Source organism: Medicago truncatula, chromosome 3 (genome assembly GCF_003473485.1).
Source record: "Medicago truncatula cultivar Jemalong A17 chromosome 3, MtrunA17r5.0-ANR, whole genome shotgun sequence".
Taxonomy (NCBI): Eukaryota; Viridiplantae; Streptophyta; class Magnoliopsida; order Fabales; family Fabaceae; genus Medicago; species Medicago truncatula.
Window position 1 is genome coordinate 43,324,624 of NC_053044.1, and position 14,562 is coordinate 43,339,185.

At 32.9% G+C, this 14,562-nt stretch overlaps 1 protein-coding gene across 1 annotated transcript; it reads left to right on the forward strand.

Annotated features, from left to right (window-relative positions):
- Window positions 1–2,185: 2,185 nt before the first annotated feature.
- LOC11414801 (long chain acyl-CoA synthetase 9, chloroplastic) lies at window positions 2,186–12,094 on the forward strand. Its single transcript, XM_003601977.4, is given in 12 exon segments — window positions 2,186–2,837; window positions 2,945–3,025; window positions 4,178–4,441; window positions 4,590–4,721; window positions 4,829–4,898; window positions 4,901–5,001; window positions 5,091–5,320; window positions 6,866–6,983; window positions 8,113–8,244; window positions 10,653–10,787; window positions 10,853–11,059; window positions 11,695–12,094. Coding segments are annotated over 12 exon segments (2,082 nt in total). The 5' UTR covers window positions 2,186–2,393; the 3' UTR covers window positions 11,863–12,094.
- Window positions 12,095–14,562: the final 2,468 nt, after the last annotated feature.

A 14,562-nucleotide genomic window follows, 5' to 3' on the forward strand; every position in this document is an offset into this window, starting at 1 on the left:
AGACACACTTGTGAAGAGAAATACAAATTACTTTCATCTTCTTCCTCCTTTTCTTAGATTTGCTTTTATCTTATTTCTTAACATAATCATAATTTTTAGACTATTAAATAATATTTTCCTATTATAACTATTTATAAAATCATTCATCTGGTTGATGGAATTGGTTGTAATTTGTTGGAGTATATTGAAATTAAACTCATTTAATCAATTGTGGTTGGTTAAGATGGTTAGACTTTCCATTAACACCAAATGTGAATTGGGTTCTACTCTAGAATTCTTAATTTGTAGTTTATATATAAAAATTCCATTGCAAATCCTTAATTCTATTGTAGTTTTCCTTGACCTTCATGTGGTGTGCCTTAGTGCCTAGAGCTAGGTATGTGAGTTGATCCGCCACGTTCAACTCACTTCGCATAAACGTGCATGGTAAACAAACTAAGTTGGTCCGTCTACAAATAAAAACAAGTTTTAATATGTTGGTTTGAGTTCGTCCTACATTGGTATACGGTTAAATGTGTTTGTCTTAAAAAATAAATCATTTTTCAAATAAATCAAAACAAAAAATCTATTACTACAAAAGAAAAACTAAAAATGTAATATTATTGATAATTTCATGGTGTAAATTGTAAGTACCAAGCAAGAAAAATGCTAGTTCGTCAAGGAAAAAATTAAGAAAAAACCCATAAATCATACTTCAAAACTGTAGTTATTCGGTTCACTAACACCCAAAAAAAGAGCTTATAGCTTATAAGTTCGTTTGACTAAAAAAGCTCTGTTTGATAACACTTTTTCATCATGAGCTTATAGCTTATTTCACGAGCTTATAAGCTATTTTTCAGAAGCTATTCCAAGTAGCGTTTGAGCTTATAGCTTCTCACTTTTAATTCCAATTTTACCCTTATTATTCTAACTAAATTCCATTTTTTTACCCTTAATCATTTATTATATTATAAATTAAAATACATATGTTTTAAATATGAATTCTATTTTTTTATGAATGAAAGATCCTTTTTTTTCTCAATAGAAAAAGATATTTTTTTTACCATTACGTTTAAGTTTTTTTTCGTTACAATTTTTACGTTTTTTTTGTGGGATTATTTCAATATTTAATGTCACTTTATTTTCACGAAATCACACATTATTTTTTGTGTGATATATCAGAATTGTAGAGAATAAGAACAAGGACAATAATTTTCTCCAACAAAAAAAAAGAGAACGTTACGTTTACCTTCACTATATATATATATATATATTTTTTTGTACAAACTATATTTTATTTATTGTTACGTTTAAATTTTTTTACACTTTATATCTAATTTTTTTAGGCAAATGAAAATAAATATAAATTAACATTTAGGAATTAAAAATTAATTTAATAATAATATTAAATTAACAATTTTTAATTTTTAAATACTTTAAACATTAATTGATATAAATGTTATTATGAATTAAAAATGCCCCTTTTCGTAATTTTACATCTATCAGCTAATTTTACCAAACACTTCAAGTAGCTTATCAGATACTACTCATCAACTATAAGCCATCAGCCATCAGCTAGCTTATCAGTCATCCACTATTTTTTACCGAATAGAGCCGGAGTGTTCTATCTCCACTTTATTAAGTAACACAAAATTTCTAACTCAAACTTGTGAGACTTCAAAGCCATTGACCAACATGTGCATCTACAAATTTTAATCGCATAATCCATAATTCCATATATCCTAACTCTGTTTATCCCTCCCTAACATTGAGTTGACAAGTGATCTCATGTATAAAATATTCAAATAGCATAATCCATATACATCATCTCTAGGTGTCCCTCCATAATATTAAGTTTATGAATCATCTCACTTATAATATATTCAACTTCAATTTTTTTAAACAATGTGAGAATTCAAACTCACAATTATGCGAGTCATTTCATTCATTATGACCTCCATCAAATAGAAACATTTTTCATCCCATACTCTTGTACCTACGACATCCTTGTGGCACTCTTCAGACCAAAAGTTGGGTTTATAAAATAGAAAATGCTACTAGTAACAAATATTTCCGAGACATTAGTTAAGAAAACAAATATAATAATTTTACATTGAAACTTCTTTAACCAGGGCCGACACCGATTAGCATGACAGTATAAAATACTAGTATTCAATATCAACATTTTTAACCAATTTAAGAACTATGACCCACATTTGAAAACACAACATTAGATGGACCGATGATAAAACCAATTGCATTGAGTTTCTGAAATTCCAAACCCCTTTCTCTTGTTATTTCCGCCCCACTCTTTCTAAATTGCTTTCATCTAATGCAGCTCCATTCATAAACCTCTCTTCCTCACTCTCATTACTTTGTTTTCAACTGAATCATTCAGATTCAGATCAACAACAATGAACGCCTACATTGCCGGCCTCATAGTTCCTCTCGTCATCCTCCTCTTCCGCAACTCCAACAACCGCAAACGCCGCGGCTTACCTGCCGACGTCGGCGGCGAACCCGGTTTCACGGTCCGCAACCACCGCGTCACATCTCCATTAACTTCACTTTGGGAAGACGTGACGACACTCGCGGAGCTTTTCGAGCTAACATGCAGAAAGAATCATGATAGATTGTTACTCGGAACTCGTGAATTGATCTCACGTGAAATGGAAAGTTCTTCTGATGGAAGAAAGTTCGAGAAGCTTCATCTTGGAGAGTATCAATGGGTTACGTATGGGAAGGTTTTTGAATCTGTTTGTAGTTTTGCTTCTGGTTTGGTGAAGATTGGTCATGTTAGAGAAGAACGTGTTGCAATTTATGCTGACACTAGAGAAGAATGGTTTATTGCATTGCAGGTGTTTGTTTTTATGCTTCAATGAAAAAATGATTCTGATTTTTGTTCAGTTTTGAAATTTGAACTTAGATGGAAGAGAATGATTTTACGCTTTTTTTGTTCGTTCAGGCTTGCTTCAGGAGAAATGTGACTGTTGTTACCATTTATGCTTCTTTGGGAGAAGAAGCTTTGTGTCACTCATTGAACGAGGTTTGCTCTCTGCCACTCTTGCCAAACTGAAAATTGTTCTGTGGAAAATTTTAGGAGAAGAAACTAGCATTCTATGAATGAGGTCGAAATACTCTAAAATTGGAGACGTATCTGTATTGGATACTGTTACTTTGCACATACTTGGCATAGGTACCCTAAAAGTATTATTTTTATTTTTAAAAAAATATTTTACTCAGATACTTCAAGGATACTTCAAGTATTAGTGGAGATGTAAGCAGATGATGGTAGTGAGAAAGAAGAGACTGAATCGATTAACATTAGATAAGACACTTTTGAGTTCTTTTAATGATGTTTGTGTTGATATCCTTACATAAAGATTCAAATACATTATAATTTTATACAAAAATTCTATGATATGTTTTGATCGCAATTTATTTATTTTTTTGTATTTTTTTTTTTTTTTTTTTTGTAAATTGTGATTAGAAGAATGACTAATAGATCTTTACAAGTATTTTACATCTATATAATCTTTGTTATAAATGTTTTGCTAACGTATCTAGGCCGTATCATATCTTGAATTTAAATAATTTCATGTATCCGTATCGCACCCGTACTACGTGAAAAGAAGAGGGAGAAGATGAAATTTTAGATTATAATGTACATCTCCCTTTCATGTCATTTTGAAAATAATTTTATGGACACCTCATTAGATGGCATAATATGAATGATCGGCACAAATCTCTTGAGGGCAGTATTAATACTGAGTTTGCAAGTTTTGTTGGGAAAAAATTAACAAGTGATATAGTTCATAGGTACACCGGGGCTTTATTTCTTTTCCATTTTCTCTTTAACAAGTTCTCGATTTTAGTCATAATCTTATTTCCTTTCTCTTTTCATTTTTATAATTTATTTATTTGTAGGGCATCACTTAACTGCTCAACATGTAATTTATGGTGTTTAAATTAAAGTTTTAAAGTTTATTTGCTTGCAAGAAAGTCAATTCTATTTCACATGGTTTTTAGTTTACCTGTGAATTTCTAGCAGTATTGAAATTTACCTTCAGATTTGCGGTTATGGTTTGAAGCACAACAATTGTATTGTTTTCTTCATCACCATCGTATTGGTAATTTAGTTCCTGTGCTCTTGTTGTTGTTGTTATTTTGATAACCTCATTTGTGAAATCTGTACCAGACAGAGGTTACGACTGTGATTTGTGGCCGCAAAGAATTGAAATCACTTGTAAATATTGCTGGACAACTTGACTCTGTGAAACGTGTGATATGTGTTGACGATGATGTCCCATCTGATGCCGCATCTGCTCAGCATGGATGGACAATCACTTCCTTTTCTGATGTTGAGAGGCTTGGTAGAGAAAACCCTGTTGAGGCTGATTTACCCCTTTCAGCTGATGTTGCAGTTATAATGTACACAAGTGGAAGTACAGGCTTGCCTAAGGTTAGAAGCATCTTTGAGATATGCAGTTATTCTAGTGGCAGCTTTTCTTTCTAGCCTAGAATCTGGATAGGAGTGTGATATATTTTTCTTTTTCGCCGTCCTTTTTTCTTCATTTTACTGTTTCTTGAATCTCTTTTCTTTTGCACAGGGTGTGATGATGACACATGGCAATATCTTAGCAACAGTGTCTGCTGTAGTGAAAATTGTTCCCGAACTTGGGACAAAGGATGTATATCTAGCATACTTACCAATGGCTCATATTCTTGAATTAATAGCTGAGGTATGTGTATCCAGTAACACTTCAGCATATATGGCACTTTGTTTGCATTTTATTTTCCTCTGTTTTCCTATCTTACATGTTTTGACAAAATCAACTACTTGTTTTAGAATTTGTTTGCTGCTGTTGGAGGCTGTATAGGATACGGAACTCCATTAACTCTAACCGATACATCAAACAAGGTAAAAAGGGGACAAAAGGGGATGCCACTGCATTGATGCCAACTGTGTTGGTAGCTGTACCAGCAATTCTTGATCGTGTTCGTGATGGAGTTTTCAAGAAGGTATTTGATTTTTTACACATTTGAAAAATTCTTGCCTGTGTATTATGCACCAATGTGAGTGTGAGTGAGTTCGTTCTCTGGTCATACAGGTAAATGCAAAGGGAGGATTATCAAAGGCGTTATTTGATTTAGCCTATGCACGAAGGATGCAGGCGATTAATGGTAGCTGGTTTGGTGCTTGGGGCTTGGAAAAAGCTCTATGGAATCTTCTTGTCTTCAAAAAGGTCCAAGCAATTCTGGGTGGTCGTATTCGTTTTATACTGTGTGGTGGTGCACCCCTTTCTGGCGACTCACAAAGATTCATCAACATTTGTCTTGGGTAAGTATTGCGAGTCCTTTTTAATAATAAAATAAGGCCAAAAATATGCTTTGGGTCCTTTATTTTTTTACTTCATATTCATTTTAGATTGTCCTTCTAAAAGCTAAAAGCATATTTTAGTCAAAAAATAAAGAAATACCAGTAGGGAAGAGTAGGAGTAAAATAATGGCCGTGAAGGATAATATTTTCACCTGAAGAATCTGTTTTATTTTCTTCCAGTAGTATATAAGGTAAAGAAGAAATACACAGTAACCAAGCAAAGACTGCTGGTTTTTGAATGTCTGCCACTCAGATCCCTATAAATTAACCATGAGCTGAGAAGGCTACTGTATTATCACATAAAAGTATAGACTAATTCAGCTTTTGAAAGTTTAGACTATGAATTCTGTCACAAGTTATGATCATGGAGTGTTAAGCACCAAATGCGCGTGACATGAGAAACTCACATCAATTGTTCTTTTGATGATTAATCGGTGGTAATATAAGTTCTTTCTGGATTAGTCCTTTAAGTTTGACCCATTTTTCTGGATTGGTCCTTTAAGTTATTTTTCCCCATATCCGTGCTTTCAGTCTCAAAACATGCACGTCGTGGTTCTTCCTCTTCATCAACCAAGAAATTCTAACCTATAAAATTGCAAACTGAGACCCAAATTAAAGTAAGTTAAGTTTTTTAGGTTTCTTCATAGGCTTCCAAAATATAAAACTCAGAAATTCTGACTTGCAGTTACTGGAAGCAAAGGTTAAAGCAAAAATTACGGCAAGCTTCCCAACCCCATAACATATCTGTTACAGCAAACCCCTAAGAAAGATCATGAGCTTTCCGCACCTTTTTGCCGCACTGTGAATTCACAAAATAAACAGAAGTTCACAGGAAAAAATATACTCAAAGTGGTTTAGAGGATATTAAAAAAATATTCTTAACAGCCACATGTTTTTTTTTTTTTTTAACGGAGTAAAATGGAAATAAAAAAAGAAAGTATGCGTGCACATTTTGAGACTTAAAGGACCAATACCGGGAAAAACAATCTTAAAGGACCAATCTGGAAAAACCGTCAAACTTAAAAAACCACGAGTATAATTTTGCCCATGTTCACAAAGAAATATCACAAACCATATTCACTTTAGCACGTTTGCACTTGATTCATTGTCTGATTCCTAGGAATTCAATATTGTACAATTTCTTAATAGCAGTTTAGTGTAATCCAAGATAGAGGAACTTGTGAGTTGCGGCATTTAAGTGTAAACTTTTTCTGTCATGAGTTGTAAATTATATGTTCAACTGGCCTTGATAGTTGATAGTAATAATAAATCTCACTTTCTATGGGTTTGCTTATTTCTCTTGAAAAACTCAACCCCAATACTTGTTGCCGGTAGATTGGCCTTCTGAAATAAAAATATGAGATTCACTCAGAACTGGTCTCTGCTAAAGGAAATGTTAATACACTACCGCTTCTTACTAACTTCACTCATGTACTTATCTATTTTGCATTGTATTATTATTTTTTTCTATTTTCTTTTCACATTTACATCTACTGTCGTTTTCAGTGCTCCAATAGGTCAAGCATATGGTCTCACGGAGACTTGTGCTGGTGGGACATTTTCTGATTTTGACGATACTTCTGTTGGCCGTGTTGGACCACCAAAACCTTCCACATATGTTAAGGTAGTTATTGATCTATTTCACCTTCACACATTTATAATTTAAGGGTTATTTTTCAAACACAAGTGCTACTTATTTTATCTACTTTTTTTCTTTTACTTTTTGCTATTTATCGGAATCACAGTACTTAAATAGATATGGAGCAGTTATTTATTTCAAGCAGTTTACATATTATCACTGCACTTATAGGTACAAGTAATATGCATATCCCCCTAAAAATATTCCATGAACTTACACCTGGTTAACTCCAAAAATGCAGAGCTTTCTTTTATTTAGGCTTTCAGAGTAGCTTCTAGTATCGGTAATAGATGTCTACTCCTGGTTCCTAAATCTATCTATTATAATTTCATTTTCTACATCCTCATGCAAATCCAAAATTTATTGTCATTTATAACAGCTTTTGGGTCATTTTCAACTGACACTTGTCTACTATTCTCTCCATATATTGTGATCATAAATCCTCAACTTACATATGGGATACACAAGGATCTTTAGTGTACAACCCAAAAAATTGATTCAGCCATCAAATAATAATTTATTCGAAATGAGAAAATAAGTGGTAGAACCGAGAATAAGCTATCCTCCGAAATGAGACAACAATATTATAAGCACAACTGAGACAAGCTGATTGACTAAGTATTGCTGTTCAATGTCAACCTGAATCCTATTTCATTCTCCATGAGAACGGACACAAAGCAATTGGATCAACAACAATTTAAATATAATCTGACTAACTGTATTTTGCTGTAAATACCATCTTCAACAAAAATAATAAAATCATGTCATGCCCAACTTCTTGGCCTTGAAATTCATCAGGACCTTGTGCATGTGGAAGAATTTTCTGTATGCAGGTCTTAAGTCTTGATATATTTTTTTTTTTCCTTACATATTATCTTTTTAAATGGTGATATTGATTTTTGGTCTGATGTGAACCCAAAATGAGTGACAAATAATAGAGAAAAACATATCAATAATGAAAATTAAAGAGTGTATTATTTCTGAAATGGAAGGAATATACAAAAGGATGTATTTGCTTAAAAGAAGGTTTAGAGATGATAATATGGTGGTTTATTTTATCTATCTGCATTTGGAAAAAGATTTCTTATGCAAGGATTTGGTGCTCTTTTATCAGTTAATCGACTGGCCTGAAGGTGGATATTCAACTACTGACTCACCGATGCCTCGTGGTGAAATAGTAATTGGTGGTCCAAGTGTCACTCTTGGGTATTTCAAAAATGAAGAAAAGACAAGAGAGTCTTACAAGGTATAGCTACATGTTCCTTTTTTATTCTTTTTTTTCTTGTGGAGCAAAAGGCAATGTGTGAAAAGATATCATATATGATATTCTTCCGTTTCCGTTGCTTTGTTAGTTCTTGTTAGATATTAAAGTCGTTAATGAATCTTCACTTAATAGCTTAAGCTTTTAGGAGAGTTGGTCCATGGCATTATATCAAAGCCTCTATAACCAAGTAGTTAAGAGTTTTCTCCTCACCACCTCTGTTCTTTGAAACGAAAGTCGAATATTAACACAATGTTAGGCAGGATTGTGCATTAACCCAACCCAGTTGTTAGATATAATAAAACCATTCATGAATCTTACCGACAGGTTTATTTTTTAGAACATTTGGTCTTTGACAGTTCTTGACGTAGATTGGATTGTTTATTTTATTTAGGCTTTTAATTTCGTAATTATGTTCTTTTTGTGATTATCCATTTATTGTTATTTGTTATTATGTCATTTTATTCTATTCTGGGTCATCTTATTCCAATTTGGGACACATATAGTTTATTGGGGGTGTTTGACTGTTTTACATCTATAAGTGGACCTTTAGACTGAACAGTAAGGTTCTTTGAAACGAAAGTTGAATTTTAACACAATGTTAGGCAGGATTGTATTAACCCAACCCAGTTGTTAGATATAAAACCATTCATTTCCTTACTGTGACAGGTTTATTATTTAGAACATTTGGTCTTTGCAAGTTCTTGACGTAGATTGGATTGTTTATTTTATTTAGGCTTTTAATTTCATAATTATGTTTTTTTTTGGATTATTCATTTATTGTTATTTGTTATTATGACATTTTATTCTATTTTGGGTTATCTTATTCCAATTTGGGTCACAAATAGTTTATTGGGGTGTTTGAATGTTTTACATCAATAAATAGACTTTTAGTGTGAACATTTGAGGTGCTTATGATTACCACTACCTCCTTCCCTATCTGTAAGACCCTCTTGATCAAAGTGCAAGAATTGAGAAAAGCAATTTTCAAATTAAATTTGTACACAATATACATTCTCTTTCCAAAATTATCCTTCAATTATTAAGAGAGAAGTGATTGGTCTTTTAATTATCTTCGTCTAATTAGGGTTACTTTTGTAAAAAGATCATTAGAGTATCTTGTAGTTTGAAAGGAGTCTTATAAAAAGGGACAGGAAAAATTGTCAAGAGGGTTTTACATATAGGGACCTAGGTAGTATGATATTGAGTTTTTTTTCCAGTCAGAGAGTATCTATTATTTGAATTTTAGAAGTACTTCACCCTACATGAGTACCCTTAGATTTCTTTATATCAACTATCCAGGGTGCATTTCGTTTAACAACTTAAGTTCTTATGTACAAGCTATTTCTACAATAAAAAAATAATGTGGTTAAGTTGTTTCAATATAAGTTGCAAGTTGTTTTCATAAGCTATCCTAGGGAGCATATTGAAATAAGCTGAAAATAACTTATAGAAATGTCATATGCTATTTTCATAAAAGCGCCTAAAATTTGATATCAAAGATTAATTTTGATTCACTTACATGTTCCATCCACTTTTTTTTGGCTCAGTCTCACCACTGTGCTCCATTCACTGCATTAATTTTTGTACCTGCCAAAAATTCCAATATTTCTTTGCTTCTTTTTGTCCTATTGGAAATGAGAAAGTTATTACGGTCTTCTTGCACAGGCTCTCTAGATGAGTATAGTATTTGGGTTATAAATTCATATGTTGCATGGATATAGGTACGGTATCAGGAACAGGCACAAGATACGAGATTTTTAGAAAAACTAAGGCACGGGCACGTTAATAATATACAAAGAAACGTCTTTTAACAACAACAAAAAAAGTACAAGAAGACGTCTTTCATAATTTACTACATCACAATTCAAAAGAGTTATGTAATAAATATACATAATCAAGAAAATTAGGACGGAAAGAGGATATTTACATTAGTCTGATAAATGTTGTTTTTATAATTTTAATAAATAGTGAGACATTGGAAAAGAATATACAATAGTGAAGTGCTCACGAGCACCGGGTGTTACTGGTATGACAACTTTGGAGTACCATGCTTCACATATAAATACTCTTTAGGTGCTTTGTGCAACTAGACTTTTGGATAATCAGTAATAATAATAATAATAATAATAATAATAATGCAATTTTCACCTTTTAAGAGTGTATCTCAAACTTGAGTTAACAGAAGCATGCTGCAATGAGATTATTCTTGATTTGCTTTTAAGTGTTTACCCTACCAAGGGGAGTTTGGTAGAACCGGATGATTCTACATCAAAATCTACTTAGGGAGTAGAGCTGGATGATTCTACATCAAACTCTACTTAGGGATATTGAAATAATTTGCTCGTTTTTTTTAAATAAAATTATTTACTTTTGCATCTTTTGCCGTGAAGGTTGATGAACGGGGAATGAGGTGGTTCTACACTGGTGATGTAGGGAGATTTCACGCAGATGGTTGCCTTGAGATCATTGATAGGAAAAAGGACATAGTTAAACTGCAGCATGGAGAATATGTGTCCTTGGGAAAGGTATGCACGTTGGTTTGTAGTATTTCCCATTCTCAATACCTGAAGACTAATTTAATTAAATACAGGTTGAGGCAGTTCTTCTTGGCAGCCCCTTTGTGGACAACATTATGTTGCATGCTGATTCTTTTCAAAGTTACTGTGTGGGACTTGTTGCTGTTTCTCATCCTGCGTTGGATGAATGGGCTTCAAAGCAAGGAATTGCTTATTCTGATCTTTCAGAATTGTGCAGCAAAGAAGAAACAGTGAAAGAGGTGCATGCATCACTTGTAAAGGTATGCCTTTTGTATTGATTGAAGTCCGTTTAGAACTTTGTTGTAATGTTTTAGGTGTAAAACTTTTTGTTATTAGAAAAGGTATATTTGTCTAAATCAACAGTAAAATTTAAACTTAAGGCTTACCTAGTTAATTTTGTACTTTTTACCGGTTTTCCATCAATAATCACCCTAGATTATATTTGTTTGGCTGTAAGAAAACGGGGAGGTAGAAAAATTGAAATGACAATCATTTGATATTTGCTTTGCATGAAAATATGTGGGATGATGGAAATCATATTTCAGCTCATTGGCAATCCACCCCTCGAATTTTTGTTACTTCTTTTGCATGAAATATGAATCAATGTTGAAAGTGATTTTTCATTCAAAAGCTTGGTCTTCATCCTCTCCCTATTTCATGTATTCCGTTTTTGACATTCTCAAATGATCATTAACTTAGTATAGTGAATACAAATTCATAACGTACCTGGAGATGGAGTAGGGAAGTAATTCTTTTGCTTGTTAGTATTATAACTTGGTTCATTCTCTTGTAAATCGAAACTTAAAGAAAGTTTTTCTGATGCGAGTGATGTAGTTTTGTTATGCAGAGAGAGAGAGATAGAGATGAGTAATAATTTTTATGAAAATATTTGCAGGAAGCAAAGAAGGGTCGTCTGGAAAAATTTGAAATTCCTGCAAAACTTAAATTGCTTTCTGACCCATGGACTCCTGAGACTGGCCTAGTTACTGCAGCTCTTAAGATCAAGAGAGATATCATTAGAAAGACTTTTCAAGAAGAGCTCTCAAAGTTATATGCCAAATAGACAAAACCAAACTTGGAATGGTTACTCATCCCAGTGAAAGAAGCTACTTCTTTTAGTTTTTCCTCCGGGAGGGTTCTGTATTTTTGCTTGATTTTTTCCACCGTAGTTGAGTAGATTACGAAACTGTTAAATAACTTGAGTTTGCATATGCAGTTCATCAAATCTTTTTACCATGTTTATCAATTTTTCGGTCGTAAATTTATTTCAGGTTTTTTTTTGTTGTTGTTGCATATTTGCTAATCTCAGTTATAAATAATTAGTTTTAATAAATTAAAGAATGTTTACTGAAATTTTGCTGTTCATGACCATGTTAGACTTACCGATTTACATGATATCATTCATGCCACTCCAAAGGGTGGCACGCCCCTACCATGTTTACCACCATCCTACCAAGAAATAGACTACACACTTGGATGTGTCCCTCAAACATATATATCATCCAACTTTGATTGCATGAATAATTTTTACCCCTATGTTATTTAGCTCAATTTCATTGACTGTGGTTATATCAATGAAGGGAAACTGATTAGATTGATGAATACACACCCACCAAATTAGTTGTCTGTGTCCTTTGGGACATATGAACATTTATTTAGTAACAGTTCAGGGGTACGTAAAATCTTACTAGTAAATTTTAGATTTAGATACGCAAATTGAATAAGTGCATGATTAAAATCATGGTGAGTTTGACGAAGGTACGGTGGTGCGGTGATTTTGTTGAAGTCACTAATTGTAGTTTTTGTTAAAATTTAGGGTAGTACATCGTGATTCTAACAAATTTGCTGCCAATTCAAAACATGCATTGAAGTATATTTTGGATGTAGTTATCTATTTCTTCAAGCCTTGAAAAAAGTGGAACAATTATGGATAAGTAATTCATCAAAAAAGGTTATGGATTTGGATAAGTATGTATGTTTAATACAAGGCATTTTTCCATAGTCACAATGGTCACACATATAAAAAAGTTATTTTTTGAAATACTAAATCATTTTATTATCAATTTCTTTTTCATTATAAAAAAAATCTTTTAATGTATTTGTGCCCAAACTCTATTTCATTTGTATTTGTGACTATAAAAGAATTTCTCGTTTAGATACTAGTGATAGAATTCAATGTGTTTACCCTTTATAGTTAGTTGTGAGACACGGGTTCAAATTGGATTAGACTTAAAATAAACGAGGCAAATGAAGAATGAAGGAGACCCACATCTAATATTGGTCCATAATGTGAGCATGACTTGAAGTTGAAGCCAACCAAATTAGAAACAGTCCCCACCTCTTCCCATGTGCACATTAGATTGTTTGTTTCCATCACCTTTAAGCCTTTTCGGATGTTTCATGGAGACACTCCATATAGTTCCTATCCAATGCTACTTTCCTTTTTCTTCAATGTAATTTAATGCATATACTTTTCCCTTCTTTCTACAAAGTACTGATAAAAAAAAGGGTTACGTTGTTTACCCACTACATACATGTTGCATTATTTCTTACGTTTTTTGTTCGAGAAATCAAAATAAAAATATATGTTTGAATGCTTACTTTTTATTCGTTTATTAAAATTGTAGTAGTACTAGGGGTGGGAATAGGCCAGACCAGACCAGGCTTTGATAGGCCTGAGCCTGGCCTACGAAAAAATTTACAGGCCTGAGCCTGGCCTATGGCCTATCATAGGCCGTTTTTCTAGGTCTGGCCTGGCTTATTTAAAAGCCTGGACTGGCCTGAAAGCCTAATTACAAGCCTACTTAACATTAAGGCCATCAAATAGTTCATTTGGCCTACTAAATAGGCTAAACAGGCCTTAAAGCCTACTTAAAAGCCTATTTCACCATAAGTAAATTAAAGTCTATAACAACAAAGTCTATTAAGGGACTAATATATAAAGAAATGTTTATATTTTTAATGTATGCAATTATTTTAATATAAAAAAAATATTTTTTTAATAAATAAGTATTTAATAGGCCGACCTATTAGGCTTAACAAGCTTTTCTGAAAGCCTAAGACTGGCCTATTTAACCAAACAGGCTTTCTAAAAAGCCTAAGCCTTGGCCTATCAACTAAACAGGCCAGGCCAGGCCAGACCGTAGGCCCCTGTAGGCCGGCCTGACCTATTCCCAACCCTAAGTAGTACTAATAAAGAATAGTATGTGTGATATTAGAGGAATGAATGTTTTGATTGACCGTAAAAAAAATATTTGATTGACAGTTAGTTTGAGAAAATCACATTGGATCACTGCAATCCGGATAAAAGTTTCACTTTAAGATTAAACAAAATTACACTGGCACTATGATTTTGCCAAATTCTCCACTCAACCAAACATATTCTGTTTATCATCATACAATATGCTTGATAAATTGAGAGAGACAGCAGAAGAAAAGTCGTTGCTATTTCCTCAAGATCTTCAATGCTGTTGACTTATCTCACAATTTGTGCTCCCTCGGAATTAGAAGAAAATTTGTGCTGCTTATTGTAAAAATTAAATGATGGGTGACATTACTTATTCAAAAATATAATTAATTTAATGAAAGTAGTTCGGGAAGTATTAGCTTGACTATTCGCTATATTTGTCGTGAAATGCATGTTCTTGCTGAATGTTTTGGCGAGTACTTTTGGCCGTTCTTCCCACGTGAATGTAAATCTGGGTGTTTGTATGGTTAATTAGTTGTTCACTTTTCTTAAAATATTTATCTTTTATTTATTATT